General features: G+C 44.7%; 1 protein-coding gene across 1 annotated transcript in view; it reads right to left on the bottom strand.

The window, feature by feature from the left end:
- Positions 1–20595, bottom strand: part of cacna1ba (calcium channel, voltage-dependent, N type, alpha 1B subunit, a) — a gene marked incomplete at both ends in the record, with an annotated part of 151419 nt that overhangs the window by 98344 nt on the left and 32480 nt on the right. Inside the window, 3 exons of the mRNA XM_080765801.1 lie at positions 9732–9919; positions 10110–10262; positions 11378–11469. Of these exons, the coding sequence (XP_080621927.1) occupies positions 9732–9919; positions 10110–10262; positions 11378–11469 (433 nt within the window). The remainder of the gene's footprint in view (positions 1–9731; positions 9920–10109; positions 10263–11377; positions 11470–20595) is intronic.

The following is a 20595-nucleotide window of genomic DNA, read 5'->3' as shown; positions in this document are numbered from 1 at the left end:
TGGAAAGTAGTAAAAAGTGCTTTGGACAAAACCTCTTAACTCCATTGGACCCTCAAAATGTCTGCTAAAGCAACTAACTCCACCACCTCTATCCCTCTCATGGAAGTAATTGACAATATATAAAGTTACAACACTAACTTTGATGAGGCTGTATTGCTTTGTTTTAAACATATAAGGTTTTCTTAATTTCATTCTTGGGTATATTTTCTGTCACATCTGTGTGCAACTTTTGTTGACAAAGCCTAAAAGGCAAACATACATGTACAGTATTTATTTATGTATTATATTCCAATGCCCAAAACACCATTATCGCTGAATTATGCCTTGCAGCCCAAGGCATTGTAAGCTTGTAGATCTGCTATTTTTGGGGAGGCTAGGATTCAAAAATCCTATATATCACACAAAGATTTGGTGGCCCCCTTGTAGTAGTTCTGGGGGTCCCCCCTGATGAAGATATGGGCTTAATTGGAAGAAAGAAAGAAAGAAAGAAAGAAAGAAAGAAGTCGAACAAAACGCTCATACTGCATGTATGTACTGTACTGTACTCTATGAACAAAGACAAAACGAAGACTTCATGTGTGCATTGTCACATTCTGCTCTCAATGGCAGATGGCCAGACAAAGGCTTGGCCTCGCACAGCTTCACCATCCATCTCTGCCCCCCGTGGGGCTATTTTTAAACATTTAACCAGCCATTAATCAATAGTCCAATCAGGCCAGCAGAAGGTGGGTGCAGAAGGAGCTGTGGGTGACAGAGCAGCACCACACTCGGGGGGTTTCGACTCCAAGGGGTCTTGTGACAAGTGATATGAAAGTTAGTGAGCATGCAGTTTTTTCCATTGCATCCCCCCGTGTTGATTTCGTCGACTGACGAAAAAGGTTCGTCGACTACCTTTTTTCACTGACACTAACTGAAAACAAAGCTATGATGACTAAAACTAAGACTAAATATAGACAATTTCGTCAACAAATACAAAACTAGACTAAAATGTTCGGAAGGGACTAGTGCAGGACAATAGATCCAGTACAAGACATTTGACACTTGGTTGCATGCTGAAAATAGCAGATCTACAAGCACACAACGCGTCGCAGTGCGACGCGTTGTGAGCAAGTTGTTCAGCAAGTGAAAAATCAGTCATTACGACAGCATCAAGGCCCGCCAAAATAAATTTTAGTCAACTAAATCAACTGCCGATGTAGTCGACTAAAATCTTATGACACCAAAACATTCCAGGTGACTAAAATGTGACTAAAACTAAATGAAGTTTCAGTCCAAAGACTATGACTAAACTAAAATAGAAATTTACTGCCAAAAACAACACTGCCCTCGACAGCACTTAGTGCACGCATTCCACCCAGTTGTGACGTCCTCGGCGTGACCTGTGTCACAACACGGTATCCTTATCTTAGTCTCGCGTGGCCAGACAGTTTCTGATTCTTCTGTCATACTGTCTGGAGCAACGGAAGACCTGATCATGACTCAGTAAAACACAAAGCGGAAGTGGAGCCTCGATCCTCCCCACTTCCTTTTCGTCCTTACAGTCGCACAAATGATTCCAAATATAAATCAAAAGCCATCTAAGCATAATATATGGCTTGCTGCTTAGCAGAGATGGAAATCCCAAATCCGTGTGGGGGTCTCCGGGGGGGGGGTTCCAGACCCACAGGAACGCACCCAGGGTGCTGGCCCGATTCCGGCGAGCCGAGTTACCGTGTGGGCCGGGGTCCCTCTATACAGTATACCCTCTACTCCTGTACTGTAATGTACTGTCACTGTACTGTACTGGCACACCCGAAATCACCATATATACAATTAATATGTGCGTGTGTTAGGTTGCGCACAGGTGGTGAGAAACAAGCATGCTATTTCCGTGCTCATACCCAGGCAGCCACCCACCCAGCCAGCCACACACATAGTCACTTAAGGAAGTGGTTGCACCACTTAAAAATATATTTTAGTGAACAGAAATGGCATGCTTCCCTACTCGGATTTCGGGAGGTGTACTTCCAGACTCTATATATATACTGTAGCATTCGGAGATTGTGGAATAGTTATCTGGCTCTACGCAAGACTATCCTTATCTCTAACCTGCAGTGCGAGAGCCAACACCAACTCCTCCACACGCACACGCTCCTATATCTAACATCAGGGTCTTGAGCTCTACGGCCTTGTGATCTAAGCTGTCACACCACAGGACTTCTACGTCGTAGGTGGTGCCGTTCCTGGCTCTGTCCGTGGGTTGGCTCCCATATAGTGCTTGCCTCTAGTTCTGGGTGCCTGATGCTGCGCCCGGCCAGCCTGATCCTTCTCTCTCTGACTGCGCCTCGCGGTACCTACTGTATCTCTCATTCTGTTGTACGGTATGTCATAAACCAGAGCTTAACCTGAGACCAGATTCTACAAATGTCTTCTAAATCCTGACAGTTTTCTGAAAAACCCATGTTTCTATGTCAGTCGTTCTCAAACATTTCCATGTCAAGGACCCATAAAATATATGTAATTGGCCGCCGACCCCCATCTGAAAATATGTTGTTCCAGGGACCACCAAGAAGCAAAGATTTGAGTTAAAAACGTCCTGAAAGAATATATATTCAAAGATTTGCGCCACATTCTTGTGATTTAAAAGAAATAGCAAATCTACAAGCCGGGCTATGAGCTTGTAGATCTGCTATTTCTCAATAGCTAAAGTATAACATAATGCTTAAAACACCAAAAGGGGTTCCCGTCAAACATTGATATCTATTCAATGAACTACTTCCCCGATGAAGACGGAAGACCTTGCATCCTTCTCAGGAACCACTGAGTATAGGGTTGGGGCGATATTAGGACTTCAAATCAATATCACAATTATTTCAAACTTTTATCTCGCTTACTATTAATGAACAATTAGGAAAACAAAATAGTGAAACTAGAGCAGATCTACAACCTCACGTGTCGCGATGCCACCCACTGTACAAGGTAAGTATATAACACAGGGTTAAGTGCAGGGGTGGACTGCCCACAGGACGGTACCGGTCATATTTGTGGTGATTTTTCAAAAGGAAGTGTTGCCAAGGTTTCTGCCCAACAGCAACGATAATGTAGCTCTGCTCTAGAAGTGGCTACAGAGTCCTCCTCGACAGTAATGTGTGTCAGGCTGGGTGAGGCTTCCCCCAGACCTTTGGCTAACACAATAGAGGGAGAACACAGGCAATAGGAAAGATATTAGAGCTCCATTCTAACCCCTAAATCTGTTAGCCTGAGAACGGCCATCAATTTAGCAGCAGCAGCAGCAGCACTCCCACAGGCTGGGGCCTGGGAGTGACTCTGCCTAGTGCACACTGTACAACTGTTAGTTAGAAAGCATGTCAAATTGAAGGACTGTGCTTTGTGAAATCTCACTGCTCTTTCTGCCTAATTGGCGACTGGGAATCTCAGCGTGGTGACTCATTTATAGACATGTCATTTTTCATGACATAACATCTCCTGTCTAGAGAGCTAGAGAGAATGTGTATAGCCAGAAACCCAACAAGAAAAGTGAAAGCTCAGTGGCTGTTGTCGCACATGGACATGAGTACTATATGAATAAACACTATCTTTGAAATACTGAAACCCAGCATCAATGGCTTCAGGAATATACAAGAATATACGTGTCAAATCACGGTTTTCTTGTTTTAAGAGATGAACAGATAAACTGAGGTAGAGAGAAGCTGCAACCAGAGGAGGAATGTACTACTACTGTCTGTATACTATACATACAGTATAGCTCTTGTTTTTGTCGACTAAAACTAAGATGAAAAATGTACGTCGACCCAGAGTACTGCCACGCCACCCTGGGTGCCACCTGTCTGACAGCGCCTGGCACCGTGCCACGCCACCCTGGGTGCCACCTGTCTGACAGCGCCTGGCACCGTGCCACGCCACCCTGGGTGCCACCTGTCTGACAGCGCCTGGCACCGTGCCACGCCACCCTGGGTGCCACCTGTCTGACAGCGCCTGGCACCGTGCCTACTGTTTACCTGCAGGTAGAATGGATAGTGTGATGATGTCACCCCTATAGGGAACCACCACCACACCACCATATACACTATACACACACCAATGTTGGTGTGTGTATAGTTGTGAACGCAATGAGCACTTACTATGAGACCTAGCAGATCATGTCTGTGTGTCTGTCTGTCTGTCCCGCTTTTGTGCCCATATATGGAGCTGAGTGATTACGTCACCATGACTCAGCCATAACCATATAAGGAGTCCCCAAAGCAGCTATACGTCCAAAACCCAAATATGTACGAGCTGCGTTCGCTTCCCGCGTTTGCGCGTCTTACTGGTGTGTGTATATGGTGATGAGAGGTTTCTGCCCGACAGCAACGATGTGTTCTTATTTCTTGCCGTTGCGTTGGGTTTACTTTGACAGCCGTCTTTTCCCTTTACGTCCCTCGATGCCAGCAACGCATGAAAAAGCAGTTTAAATAAACTCTGCATCCACGTTGACACATCCGTGTGTTTTACATGATGATGAATGAATATGAATGAAAGGCTGTCAAAAATGGCTGATTAAGCATTATCTTATATACTTTGGCTATTGAAAAATAGCAGATCTACAAGCTCGTAGCGAGCTTGTCGATCTGCCATTTTTTGAAAAATCGTGAAAATGTGGCGCAAATCTTTTATTATATATTCTTTCAGAGCCAACGTATTTTTTACTCAAATATTTGCTTCTGGGGGGTCCCTGGAACAGCATATTTTCAGATGGGGGTCCGCGACCAAATACACATAATTCTGGGGGTTGAGCACCACTGACATTAGGTTTTTCAGAAAACCTTTACGATTTAGAAGATTTTTCTTTCTAGAATCGGCTTCGGTCCTAAATGGGTGAAGCCTTCAGTCTCTTGGCTTAGTGTCTTTTTGAAGAGCTAATGCTGCAACCACGCTGATCTATTCTCTTCTATTCACTTTTATTATAGATTTGATTATATTCAATCATATCACATCATATACCGTAGCCCAGGTCTTGGGTTGACTTGACGTGAAATCCATATTTCACACACATACATCTACCCCCAACACACACACACACGCACACAAAACAACCTATGACTAATAGGGTCTTAGGGTCTCCTAATGAGAAATTGACTGTCTGTCTGTCTGCCACCCCCCCATCCACCCCCTGTACAACGAGTCAAACACGAATGCACACACACACACACACACACACACACACACACACACACACACACACACACACACACACCTTTGCGTTAGTATTGTATTACGCAAGCAATTAGAACAAGCCAGTATACCATAACCCTTAAACTCAGTCTAAATCTAAACCACCAACCTCCTCAACTGGAATCTTTTTTAAATCTAGTTCCCTCATTTCTCTTTTGCGAGGACCAACGCAGGAAATTGTTCTCACAATGTCTATTTCTTAAATTCTACGTTGGTCCTCATGAGAATAGTATAATACAAGAACACACAGTCACACACACGCACACACACACACACACGCACACACAGTCACACACACACACACACACACACACACACACACACACACAGGCTGGCAGAGACAGATGTGCGCTCGTCAGGGCCGTGATAGATGATGCTCTCTGATGAACTGGTCACGGTCAGGAAATGAGGCAGTTGTCTCCCCCCCCCCCCCCTCCTCCCCTTTGTGGCTCAATCAGAGAGAGAGAGAGAGAGAGAGAGAGAGAGAGAGAGAGAGAGAGAGAGAGCTCACCAATCACCAGCAGCCACCTCGCCCCTACAGTCTTGTTGTTGTTGTTGTGAACAATATGCCACCAGATTACTGGCACTGCTGCTAGTGTAAATGTGCTTTCTCCAGAGAGAGAGAGAGAGAGAGAGAGAGAGAGAGAGAGAGAGCCGACAGCCAGGAAAAGACAGAAAGATGGATGGAGAGAGATTAAAAGAAAGAGAGCGAAATAGAGAAATGAGACAGACAGACCTACAGACAGACAAGAGAGCGAGAGACAGCGAGAGAGAGAGAGAGAGAGAGAGAGAGAGAGAATATTGCTGCAGTCAGGCAGTAAACCTTGTACAGTATATCCAATTATCCATCTGTCAACCTTTCATGATTTTTTTCCTAAATCAATGCCCTACTTTCTGCAAAAGTAGCAGCACGTCACGATCCGCGATGCAAACGCGTTGTGAGCTTGCAGACTAAGTGTACATCTGTGGGACCTACAGTATATAAATATGTAACCATGAAAAGTATTATTAACAAGAGCTTGTTGACTATAAATGATTGTAAAGTATGTGTTTTGGACATACAAGGTGTCCACCACTCGACAGCGACGATACACTAATGATGAATGGACTGAGCTGGAGCCCCTTGCCGCCGCATGGCCTCCCGTTCAGGCTAATTCTGGATTAGCACCTTGTTTTAACCCTTTTAGACCCGAGGCCGAATGGAAAAAGAAAAAGTCTTCCAAACCCTCAACGTTTTCTGAAAAACCCATGTTTCTATGTCAGTGGTTCTCAAACTATTTCATCTCAAGGACCCCCAAAAATGTGATATAATCGTCCGCCGACCCCCATCTGAAAAAAGGGACCCAGAAGCAAAGATTTGAGTTAAAAAGATTCGCTCTGAAAGAAGATTTGCGCCACATTTTCAAAAGAATAGCAGAACTACAAGCTCGTATAGCGCAGCACTCGGTGCCGCGCTACGAGCTTGCAGTCGTCAATAGCTAAAGTATAACACAATGCTTCTAGCACACCAAAAGGCGTTTCCCGTCCTGAATGGACTAAATAGGGATTATTCATCATGATGATGCTCAGCGCTTGGCCAACGCTGCTGGTGCAAAAGGTGTGTGATCCATGCACTGTAGCATTAACCACTGCACCTGGCTGTGTGATCCGTGCACTGTAGCATTAACCACTGCACCTGGCTGTGTGATCCATGCACTGTAGCATTAACCACTGCACCTGGCTGTGTGATCCATGCACTGTAGCATTAACCACTGCACCTGGCTGTGTGATCCATGCACTGTAGCATTAACCACTGCACCTGGCTGTGTGATCCGTGCACTGTAGCATTAACCACTGTGTGAACCATGCACTGTAGCATTAACCACTGCACCTGGCAGTGTGATCCATGCACTGTAGCATTAACCACTGCACCTGGCAGTGTGATCCATGCACTGTAGCATTAACCACTGCACCTGGCAGTGTGATCCGTGCACTGTAGCATTAACCACTGCACCTGGCTGTGTGATCCATGCACTGTAGCATTAACCACTGCACCTGGCTGTGTGATCCATGCACTGTAGCATTAACCACTGCACCTGGCTGTGTGATCCATGCACTGTAGCATTAACCACTGCACCTGGCAGTGTGATCCGTGCACTGTAGCATTAACCACTGCACCTGGCTGTGTGATCCGTGCACTGTAGCATTAACCACTGCACCTGGCTGTGTGATCCATGCACTGTAGCATTAACCACTGCACCTGGCTGTGTGATCCATGCACTGTAGCATTAACCACTGCACCTGGCTGTGTGATCCATGCACTGTAGCATTAACCACTGCACCTGGCAGTGTGATCCGTGCACTGTAGCATTAACCACTGCACCTGGCTGTGTGATCCATGCACTGTATAGCACTAACCACTGTGTGAACCATGCACTGTAGCATTAACCACTGCACCTGGCTGTGTGATCCATGCACTGTAGCATTAACCACTGCACCTGGCTGTGTGATCCATGCACTGTAGCACTAACCACTGTGTGAACCATGCACTGTAGCATTAACCACTGCACCTGGCTGTGTGATCCATGCACTGTAGCATTAACCACTGCACCTGGCTGTGTGATCCATGCACTGTAGCATTAACCACTGCACCTGGCAGTGTGATCCGTGCACTGTAGCATTAACCACTGCACCTGGCTGTGTGATCCGTGCACTGTAGCATTAACCACTGTGTGAACCATGCACTGTAGCATTAACCACTGCACCTGGCTGTGTGATCCATGCACTGTAGCACTAACCACTGTGTGAACCATGCACTGTAGCATTAACCACTGCACCTGGCTGTGTGATCCGTGCACTGTAGCATTAACCACATTCAACCTTCCTTCAGTCTGAACGACTGAAGGAAGGTTCCACACCTCACATCCACAGTCTGAACGACTGAAGGAAGGTTCCACACCTCACATCCACAGTCTGAACGACTGAAGGAAGGTTCCACCTCACATCCACAGTCTGAACGACTGAAGGAAGGTTCCACACCTCACATCCACAGTCTGAACGACTGAAGGAAGGTTCCACCTCACATCCACAGTCTGAACGACTGAAGGAAGGTTCCACACCTCACATCCACAGTCTGAACGACTGAAGGAAGGTTCCACCTCACGTCCACAGTCTGAACGACTGAAGCGAGCCACGATGGCCTGTCCCCAGGCAACGAGGAAATAGACTGCCCAGTGCCCATGCAGCCACAAAGAAACATGGTGGGGAAACAATTATTCCACATCAAAGAAATGGGGCAGAATCATATACGCCCTGGGCTGTTTCCTGCTCACGGCAACCAAACTACTATTGATCGCAATGGCTGCAACCATTGCTCTCCTCTCTCTCTCTCTCCCTCGTCTATAGCTTGTCTCTTCCTGCCTCTCTATCGTTTCGTTTCCTCTCTCTCTCTCTCTCTCTCTCTCTCTCTCTCTCTCCCATTATTGAATCTCTGTCCATCACTGGCTCTCTCTCTCTCTCTCTCTCTGGAGACCTACTGTAAAAAAAGGAATCACACTATCACACATCTCTCTCTACCCACTAGAGCTTTTTAATAATTTATCCAAATGCATAATCGCCTCTCTTGCATGATATAATTGCGACTCTTGTGCTAATGTCAAAAGTGCAATGATTTCTTACATACTTGGAGTAAACCAAGCAGCAGCATTGTGGTCCTGGTGGGAAATGGGGGCTGTGTGCATGCTCTGTGTGAGTGTTTGTGCGTGGGTGCGTGCGTGCATTCGGGATTGTGTATGTATTTATTGGAACAAAAGCAGACAAATACTGTAAATACATGTTTGTATGCAGTGGTGTGCAGCAACGCAGTGCATTTACTTGTAATTTATTCAACAATCTGTACTGTACTATAGGTAGAAATAATGCAAGAACCACGTATATTAAATATACTGTGCCACGTGTCACCACGTAACACGATGAGTGGTACGGTTGTAGATCTGCAATTTTCAACAAAAGTGGAGTGGAGTGAGTGTGGAACTATAGTGGCCCTCTGGAGTGAGTATGGAACTATAGTGGCCCTCTGGAGTGAGTGTGGAACTATAGTGGCCCTCTGGAGTGAGTGTGGAACTATAGTGGCCCTCTGGAGTGAGTGTGGAACTATAGTGGCCCTCTGGAGTGAGTGTGGAACTATAGTGGCCCTCTGGAGTGAGTGTGGAACTATAGTGGACCTCTGGAGTGAGTGTGGAACTATAGTGGCCCTCTGGAGTGAGTGTGGAACTATAGTGGCCCTCTGGAGTGAGTGTGGAACTATAGTGGCCCTCTGGAGTGAGTATGGAACTATAGTGGACCTCTGGAGTGAGTGTGGAACTATAGTGGCCCTCTGGAGTGAGTGTGGAACTATAGTGGCCCTCTGGAGTGAGTGTGGAACTATAGTGGCCCTCTGGAGTGAGTGTGGAACTATAGTGGACCTCTGGAGTGAGGGTGGAACTATAGTGGCCCTCTCCATCGTCAAAGTTGCCCACCCCTGAAGTATATCTAGTACTCACGTCGTAGAGGATCTCCACCCATCCCTCCATGGTGATGCACTGGAACACGGTGAGAATGGCGAAGAGGATGTTGTCAAAGTTGGTGATGCCGTAGCTGGGTCCGATCCAGTACTCCCGACACTCCGTGCCGTTGGGGCACGTCCTCGCGGGCAGGTCGTGACCGCACACAAACTCTACTGCCTGCTCGCCTGTATAGTGTAGACACCATATATAGAGTTACAAAGCAAGGAAAAACATCTTCCACGCGTAAGTTCTTAAGACTAAATATCTACGCAGTGATATTAAAGTCTGGCCATGCCAGGCTATACGTTCTAGCCGGCCCCTCCTCTATACCCCTGAGCCCACTGCCACCACCCCGGGCCCCTCATCATCACCTACCTGTCTCCAGGCTGAAGCAGGTGCGATGGAACTTGCCCATGTAGAAGTCCAGGCCGATGATGGCGAACATGAGGATAGCGAAGAAGAGCAATAATCCAATCTGCAGCAGGGGAACCATAGCTTTCATGATAGACTTCAGCACCACCTGCAGACCTGATGACCACGGTTGGAAAAAAGACACAACAAAAGCACCCATTAAGGCAACGTGGAATGCAGTATATTTAGACTGATGATAATGACCCTAGATTACTATCTCTATATGCATGTGATGTAATTGCCTCGTGTTTGCTTACTGCTAAATCGCTCTGGATCAATGCCTACATTGTAAATTGCTGTGGTGGTCGACAACAATGAACTGCTGGTCTGCACAGGCAGACCAGCAGTGTGGTGGTCGACAACAATTAACTGCTGGTCTGCACAGGCAGGCATCGACTAGTAGGTCTTTCTTTAACCACCAGAATCCAAATGATGGGGGGAACATTAGCTGAAAAATAGCATAGTTCACAATGTGTGGCATTGCAATGGATTGTGAGCTGGTAGATCGGCTATGTATTGCAACGCATTTCTGTTTCACTAAGGATAGACGTTTTAAGAGGTTAAGATGAATGCCCTCCACAAAGCCTCAGGGAAGCCAAATTGGTCTATTTTTCTCTTCTTCTTTTAAACAAGTAACTTGTTGTTGTTGAGCTGAACTAGCCTGCTCGCTCAGGGGATACATTGAATCTTGACCATCAGGTCAAAACTTCAGATGCTGTCTCTAGGTGAGACATCATGACCTTTGACACGATCTACTGTGAATGTCCCTCTCAATAGAAGAGCATTGAGACTAAATACAACCCAAATTGTATAAGTTATACTGTAGGCTATTTATAACATACTCTAACACAGTGGTTCCCAAACCTTTTCATGTCAAGGACCCCCAAATTGACACTAATTAGCCTGCGGACGCCCTTTTAAAAAGATATGCCAGGGACCTCCATGAGAGAAGATTTGTACGGCTGTAGCAGTGATTCTCAACCCGTTTAATTTCAAGGACTCCCAGTTTCACATGCATTAGTCTACGGACCCCCATTTAATGGCATTTCTATCACTGGGAGCCACAATTTATATTCAATGAATCAATGTTAATTTAACTCTGAGAGTGTACAAATGGAACCAAATGGACCCGTCAGGGTCTATTCGGTTCCATTTGTACACTCTCAGAGTTACAGACCCATAAAGGTCCATTTGGTTCCAAACTATCATATCCAGAGTCAATAAAAACTTACTGGGGATCCCAGAGACCAGCTTCAGTGGCCGAAGGACCCTCACCGCCCTCAGAGTCCGCAGGTCAAAGTCGGCCCCCACAGTGGTCAAGATCCTGCACGCATGGGGAGAAAAGAAAAGCAACCATGAGCTGAATACATTTACTAGAGGACGCGAGAGAGTGGAACTTGTTACGGACTGTTCTGAAGTCTAGGGGTTTACTGCCCGCAACATGGATGAAAGGACAACACCGCTCATACATTTCTTTTAATACTCAAGACAGATAACTAATATACAAAGTGGCTTAAATGCATAACGAACAATGATAACAGAATGGCTCTGTGAGCACAGAATTACGGAATGAACACTTCAGGGTGATGAACGGAACAAACAAACAAAAGGAAGGTGAGGATTGCCAGACGAACAACACTAACTCAAAACCCTGACAAACAAATACGAAACTACAACTGAAACCTAACACACAAGAACTAGCATCCCTTCCCCCCCGCCCCCCCCCCCCCCCCCCCCCCTCCGTCATTTGACTTATTTTCTGGACTGAACTGCCGAAATAAGGCAGCGTTTTCCCACTCACACTCTCTCCCCCAATTCCACCCCATCACTCTCATTCCATCATGCCTCCACCTCTCTGCCTGTCCATCTCCCTCTCTCTCTCTCTCTCTCTCTCTCTCTCTCTCATTTTTCAAGCTTTCATTCCCCTCTTTCATCACTGTCTGTGTCTCTCTCTCTCGCTCTCATGGCCTTTCACCATTCATCCTATTTCACCCTCAAACCCTCCCCCCAACACCCCACCTGGGGATTCAACATAATAAAGAGTCTTCTGCTTGAAAAGCCCACTTCCTCCTGTTATGGCCGCCATCTGCCTGAGCCTTCAGGTCTGCCTGCCCTGCACCCGATGGAGGAGAGGATAACCCATTTGCCTGGCCAATTGAAACACTGTAATGCCCCGTTTTTATCAGTTTGATTCTTCGTGTAGTTTATTTGCACTTTGGCTTTGTAGGGCAGTATATGCTACTGTATAAGCCCCCTTCTTCCCCCCCTCTACACAAAAATCTCAATGCATCACATGATCACAATGCATCTCTTTGCGATGCGTTGTGAGCTTGTAAATCGTCTATTTCATTCACCCCAGAATATGGACAACGGCACGCATGGATGAAGTGGTTAAGTGGCTCCTTGTTAAACAATAAGCTTCACGGCAGAGGACAACGAGAAAGGCCTTCGATGGCGTCTCACGTCACAAAACACGTTAATTCCATTTTCTGTCTGTTCTGATTTTGGTAATTAATCCTATAGCTTATACTGTATATGCCAGTCCCCCCCACTGACACTCCTGCTAATTGGACAGGGGAGGGAAAAAATTGTGAAATGAGGAAGAGGGGGCATTTACTTGGATGACAACGTGACGTCAGAGACGAAGGTGTTATCTGGGCTAACTGCCTGAGGGGAGGGGAGGGGGAAGGGGGGCGGACACCGTATACAGGAAGAGAGATGCATGCAGTGACATATACAGCTGCGGCAGTGAGCCAATCAGGAAGAAATGGCTGCTGTTTTCCGTCATGATCCAAATTTAATTTCCTATACTGTATACTATTCTAGTCAGAGAGAGAGAGAGAGAGAGAGCAGGAATGTGTAGAGAGTGTTAGGGAGGCCGGGGGCTGAAATCCTGGCAGAGGGCACTTTTTGGACGAAAATAGAGAAAATAGCAGATCTACAAGCATCGCGTTGAGAGCTTGTAGATCGGCTATTTTCAGCATGCAAACAAGTGTAAAATGACTTATACTGAATCTCTTGTCCACTAGTCCCCTTCCTAACGAGTCTAGTTTTTATTTGTTGACGAAATTGTCGCCCCCCCCCCACGCGTAGCACGTGTTTGCACATGAAGGAAGTCCAGTGATGCCACCCTATCCCCTCTGTGCAGCCCAGTCCTCTCATTATGTGAGCCAGATCAGAGAAATGTTGAGCAAATATGAAGGCGACAGACGCTCCCATTCACAGACTGACTCCAGTGAGAGACACAGTGTCAATATTGGAGCTTTCACAGCCATTATGTCTGCCGTGTCGTCCATGTGTGTACAGAGTAGTCTAATGTTCGGGCCAGGGTTTGACTTTGACTTCGTACGACAAACAGCCGATCTGTCATCTACACAGGCTGGCAGAACCTTTACTAAAACAGTGCAGGGTAGAACGCTCGCAAGACTCTTCTCCCTTCTGGCTCCAAAACTACAGTAGGCCTATATGGAATGCACGTTCCCATTGCAATCAGAACTGCATGCAGACAGACTCACTCCCAATCCTCCACCGTAGTCTGAAAAGTAAACCCACCTCTTCAGACTCCATCTTAGCCCGTAGCACTTGCACTATAGCCTCGAAGGACCTTACAGGTGTACGCAGAGCAGACATAGCACTCTATAGTGTACTGTATACTCACTTCACTGTACAGACATTCTACTGTTAAACAGATATTAGGTTCTTAGCTTGCTTATGATTCTTGATGGACTATTTCTATTCATTTGATGTATTACCATGCGTTGTTCTTGCTTACTGTAAATCTCTTTGGATTAACCCATTCTGACCTGGCACCCATTTTGGTGTTAGCATCATGTTATGCTTTAGCTATTGAAAAATAGCAGATCTACAAGCTCATATCGCGCCACCGAGTGGCGCGATACGAGCTTGTAGGTCTGCTATTTTTGAAAAATTCGAAGAACGACTGACATTTTTAGAATCTGATCTCAGGTCAGAATGGGTTAATCAGACCAGTGTGTGTCCAGTGGAAACCTGGTATGAATCTGATCTCAGGTCAGAATGGGTTAAGAGCGTCTGCTAAATGCCTAAATTGTTAATTGCAGTGTTAGAACGCCTTTTATTTGTCTACTTAAAAAAGAAAAGAAAATTGTGATATTATCACACATCTCAGATAGTGCTCATTTCCCTAAAGGAAATGTGTGTATTTAATTAAGTCTGACGAGAAGCAGAGATGAAACAAATCCCCACCGGTGATTAAATGTAAAAAAGAAATGATCAGGGTTTGGGTTAATGGCTGCAGGCTGTCAGGAAAACATGCGTTATGTGATAACAATGTTTAATATTGTGATGAGGACTCGCGATAGTAAGAAAACGAATACCTAAGTGTGTGGTTCTTTCTGCCTTTGGTTTGCTGATAACATAGAAGAACCCAGACAACGGATGAATGCACACTTAAAAGAAGACGAAGGAAATTGATTATATTTCCATTCCAATATCACAGTTTTGCTGAATACATTGCACCGGGCTACAGTGGCACTGGCTACTGACAATGAATGTATACTGTATATGCACCAGCTCAGCAATATAGTTTCTCACTACTCCGCTTAAAACTATTTCTCCTGATCTAAGCAACAAACACAGCCATCATAAGTGGATTGCTGAAATGAATAAAACCCTGACAATGAGATAAATTATCTCTTTTGTGACATTGTAAGTGTTCTGCAGTGTAAATAGTGCAAGGTAGGTTATTATTAGCAAAATTAAAAAGAGTTGGTTGAAAACAAAACAACATACAAGATGAACCAGAGAGAGAATGAAGCCCATCTTCTATCTGGCTGCTCCTAGTCGTTAAATACGATGGGTAAGGACCAATTACACGCATGTGCATATTATACACACACACACACACACACACACACACACACACACACATATATATATATATATATATATATACATACATACCGGTATACATATACAGTGACAAGATACACCCCAAGGAGTGGAGACTATTCTATTCTATTCGATGCTATGGACAGAGGTTCCCACATTGAGAAGTCTACTGAAGAGACCCACAAAAACGAAATTTCCACGCCCCCAAACTTAGCTCTGATCCACAGCTCTAATGCATTTCATTTAGAGCTATATGTTACTCTCAACTTCCGCCACTCGCATGAATGCAGACCAGCCTCTCCTCTTTAGCGTAAATGAAAAGAACGTTTTTGCTATACTCACCAAAACAAAGGCGAGTTGTGTCATTAGAAAGCCTACTTTCCTTAGTGGACACAGTCTGAAAAATACTTTGTTACTCCGCTGCGCCCTCTACCGATATTGCCCAGAGAATTGCCTCATAGAGAATATTTTTCCGCCGGTGAAAAATAATCCCTTTCTGCCCAAAAAGTACAGTTTATACGTGTGGTGGGGGGGCTCAGAGTGCGTCCACTAAGGAAAGTAGGCTTTCTAATGACACAACTCGCCTTTGTTTTGGCGAGTAGAAAAAAACGTTCTTTTCATTTACGCTAAAGAGGAGAGGCTGGTCTGCATTCATGCGAGCGGCGGAAGTTGAGAGTAGCATAGCTCTAAATGAAACGCATTAGAGCTATGGACCAGAGCTACCCCAAACTGTGCTAGTGCTCTCTAGGAGATTAGCTAGCTAATGGAGCTGCACATAGTTTAGGAGCAAAGAGAGCACAGAGCCAGCGTTTTCCTGCCACTGCTATCAGAAACTAGCAGAAGCGCGTTCATAATCACCGCCGCTTTGGATCCAGATTCTGGCTCAGACAAAATCTGGGCATGGAAAGGGAATTAGTAACGCCCTTGAGCAGTCCCTGTTACTCCAGTGGAGCATGTTGTAGGTTGTAACCACATCAATATTGAGGGAGTACCTCTATAGCAAGCAATATCGTATTGATGTCATATCACCTTTTGCAATGTGGCACGTTGTTGAGCTTGTACATCGGCTATTTTGCCAGGAAAAGACAAACACTACAACAACAGTTTGCAGAATTACAGTACATTTCAAGCACAAACTCAATACAAAGACTGTTAACTGTGAGTGGACGACCCAGTTAACCCATTCTGACCTGAGATCAGATTCGTACGAGGTTTCCACTGGACACACACTGGTCTGATGAACCCATTCTGACCTGAGATCAGATTCTAAAAATGTCAGTCGTTCTTCGAATTTTTCAAAAATAGCAGACCTACAAGCTCGTATCGCGCCACTCGGTGGCGCGATATGAGCTTGTAGATCTGCTATTTTTCAATAGGTAAAGCATAACATGATGCTAACACCAAAATGGGTGCCCGGTCAGAATGGGTTAAGCATTACACTTGTTTACAACAGGGTCCACTTTGTTCAATTCATCTACAAGCTCATACGAGCTCATTATGAGCTTGTAGGTCTGCTATTTTTGAAAAATCGAAGAACGACTGACATAGAAACAGCTTTTTCAGAAAACTGTCAGGATGTAGAAGACATTTTTAGAATCTGATCTCAGGTCAAAATGGGTTAAGGACCACTGGTTGAAAACGACTAGTCTATCTTATAACGAGAAGTGTCTCAGACTCCGTTTTTCCTCCACAACACAAACAGATTGCTCCAGAATTCCTCGACGCTGATCCATCACAACTAAACAAATAATGACTGATCTGATAGTCGGGACAAATTAATGAAGTGATCTTAACGGAAAAGAATTATACAGACCAAGCGTATATGTCTTTATAGGAGAGATGTACTGTACTGTAGAGAGAGAGAGAGAGAGAGAGAGAGAGAGAGTAGGCTACCTGGCTGCATTATGCAACAAGGGCATTTATTATGAAGAGTGCCTGCAGGTGGAGGGGGCTAAATTATTAGGCAGCCTGTGTGCATACGACGTAAACTCAGATGGCATTAGAGAAAAGTACAAGTCAAAGAAATGAATACTGGACAACTCACCCCGGTGCTTGCCCGTTTTTCCTCCCGGAAGTTTCCCCAGTGAGTGGGATAACTTTGTAATATATGCTATTGGCTGTTTGTATTCTTTTTGGAAAAATATAAAAAGATACCCGTGTGGAAAGGCTATATTATTTTACTTATATTGGCCCTATAAACAATTTAGTATTATTTAGTACATGTCCCCACATAGCCTACAACAACTTCTGTGAACAGACTTCACTGTAGTAGATTTTCATAAATTATATTTGTACTTGGGCTGTCTGCTCTCATGAAGGTTTATAGTTAGAGAAATTCAAAGTCCAGCCGTCTGCTGTCCAGCCTCTCCCACCCCTCACTGGGAGGAAAACAGAAACCGTGTGAGTTGTCTTGTTACCAAAGAAATTAGCCTCGTTATCCATTAGTCAAACACATCCGATTTGACATCTCATTTGGGATAATAACAACATCTCTTTTCAAATCAGAAGCAAACAACAAAATGTCACGACGTAAAACGTAACGTCGGTGTGATTTATGAAACAGCTCGACTATACCGTTTTTCACTGACAAAAACGAAATGGAAACTAAGCCATGATGACTAAAACTAAGACTAAATATACTGACGATTTCGTCAAAAAAATAAAAACTAGACTAAAATGTTAGGGAGGGACTAGTGGACAAGAGATCCAGTTTTACAATTAGTCGCATGCTGAAAATAGCCGATCTACAGGCCCACAACATGTCACACCGTGACGCGTTGTGGGCTTGTAGATCGGCAATTTTCAGCAAGTGAACGACGGCATCAAGGAACGAACAAGGAACACAACCCATACTGTTGTGCGGGCCGTTCATAATACAATTCAGGCACTTTGGACACAGCTGACATAAGTAAACAAAGCAAAGTCGTTGTACAGCGCAGTTTCATGATGGTTTCGCTTCGGCCACAGCATTTTCACTTCCACATGTCCTAGTTGCCTAATGCCTACCCACAGTAGGCAGTATGTAGGACATGTCCTAGTTGCCTAATGCCTACCCACAGTAGGCAGTATGTAGGACATGTCCATAATACTGTATATTGCTCTATTGCATGAATATTGGTGATTATCGGTTGATAACGTCAGAAGCGGATGATGGAGAGCATAGTTATTGTGTAATGTAGTAAATTGACATGGTCTATCGAGATCACACTTTTTTTTACACATCAGGTACCAATTGTAAACCAGGTGTAACCTTGACAATTTATCCAATACACTCCAATGGGTTTTGTGTGTGTGCCGTTTACTGTGCGTGCGTGCGTGATGCATGCGTGCGTGTTTGCTTGCTTGCGTGCCTATGTGTGTGTGTGTGTGGGGGGGGTGTCAGTGTGATGGGATAAGATAAGGATATTCCTGCCTACAAGTCAAGGCACTCTGACCGCGGCTGTTGTGTACAGCATCTCTCTGACAACGTGAGTGGCTGCCGGTAAAGATGTGCTCACGCCGACACATGCCAGGGGAGGAGAGCATGGGGGACACAGCTGGGCCAGCAGAACTAAACTATAAAGTAAAGCAGACACCATCTGACACCTGTAACCTTTATCTATTCACAGAAGATGTTCTGAACACGTCTTCGCTGTGTGTGTGTGTGTGTGTGTGTGTGTGTGTGTGTGTGTGTGTGTGTGTGTGTGTGTGTGTGTGTGTGTGTGTGTGTGTGTGTGTGTGTGTGTGTGTGTGTGTTGTGTTCCCAAGAGTCCCTGACTGAACACTGACAAGTGCACTCAAAAGGTCATTACTTTCTCAAAGGAACCCAACGTGAACCCAGCAAAGAAAGAAAGTAAATTATGAGAGAGAGAAAGAGAGAGAGAGAGAGAGAGAGAGAGAGAGAGAGAATGTTTGAGGTTGCCAGCAAAATATGTAGCAGCCTGCCACAAAATGAGGGACAATGGGTGAACATTATAAGTCATTATATAAGTCTTTTCCTTGTCTTGTTCGTATTATTTGTTCTGGTTCTGAATATGTAGGCCTATTATTATTATTATTTTATGTCATACTCAGTGTTGGGCATCGTTACTTTCTAAAGTAACGTCGTTAGGTTACTGGATTACTTCCCATAAAAAGAATCCCTTACCGTTACAGATTACCTTCTGAGAAAAGTAACAAGTTAGATTATTTTCCGTTATTTTCCGTTACCAGACAATTAAAACCCTTTTTTTTATGCTTGCGCAAGCATGGTTACATTGTATTAGCCGCCCTACTGCCTATACCGTCAATGCGCCGCATTATCACGGCCCGGTTAAAAACGAGAATGATACACACCATGAACTGACCATAGTCATAGACAATATCCCCTTTACAGCTCTCTTTATTAAGGAATATAAGTCGCCACAATCGCCAGCCTATACACGTAGGACTGGACAGAAAGAGCTAGTGCAGAGAGTACAGACAATAATACCATACTAGGCTGTTGCGCTGCGCTCTGATGCCCTCTCCACGCCGCGCACCGTGGCCCATGAACAACAATAACAACTCCACGTGGACCCACGACGACCCACGTATGAATTAGATAGTTTATAAGAAATGGCACGGCGGCCATCCTTGCAGGCAGTGACAGTAACATAATGAGAATCCTGTAGGCTGTGTAACCTGTTCATTTTGGGGGGCATCATCAACAACAGCCTGTTGATGATGAATGATAGGCCTACTATGAAACTTAACAATTCATTTACTAGTACTCACCTAATGACGCCGCCACGGAGGATATACCATGTTTAACGTAATTCCAAAGTGTTTAGCCTACATTGTTTAAGTCATAGACGCATGGTGTTTTTATGAACTTTGGCTAAAAGCATGTTGTTTTTATTATTCCACCACCCGGCACCACTACCACTGTCATGGTAGCTGGCTACAACCAAAATAACTTCCTCTTCCTCTTCAAAATAAAAGCTACTTGTAACAATACTTTTATTTCTTAAGTGAACTACAGGATGTATAGTACATGGTATAGTGGGCTTGGAAGGATAAATCACACAGAAGGCAGGAGAAATGTAACTAAGGAACTAACTACTAAATTGCAAAACTAACAAGTTACTTTATTCCGTTACCAATAAAAGTAGTCCCTTACATAACGCCATTATTAATAGCGCCGTTACACCCAACTGGTCATACTGTATGTAATGCTTTGGCAATATAAGAATGCTTGTCATGCCAATGAATATAGTATATTTGAATTGAATTGAGAAACAGTCACAGAGATAGCCAGCCAGACAGACAGTGAGCGAGCGACAGACACAAAGACACACGCAAAGACACACGCAAAGACACACACACACACACACACACACACACACACACACACACACACACACACACACACACACACACACACACACACACACACACACACACAGACACAGACACACACACACACACACACACACAGAGAGAGAGAGAGAGAGAGAGAGAGCGCCTATATGGATGTATAACTATCTCTGACAGTAAATGCACAATCTTTTTATAGTTTCACAAGATAGTGTTAACACAGCTCTGTTTACGCCTTCATTTAATTCCTATTTATATCCAATAT

Source organism: Protomyctophum bolini (genome assembly GCF_963924005.1).
Source record: "Protomyctophum bolini genome assembly, chromosome: 6".
NCBI classification, from domain to species: domain Eukaryota; kingdom Metazoa; phylum Chordata; class Actinopteri; order Myctophiformes; family Myctophidae; genus Protomyctophum; species Protomyctophum bolini.
Note: the sequence above shows the minus strand (reverse complement) of the source record. Positions and strands in the feature narration are given on the sequence as shown.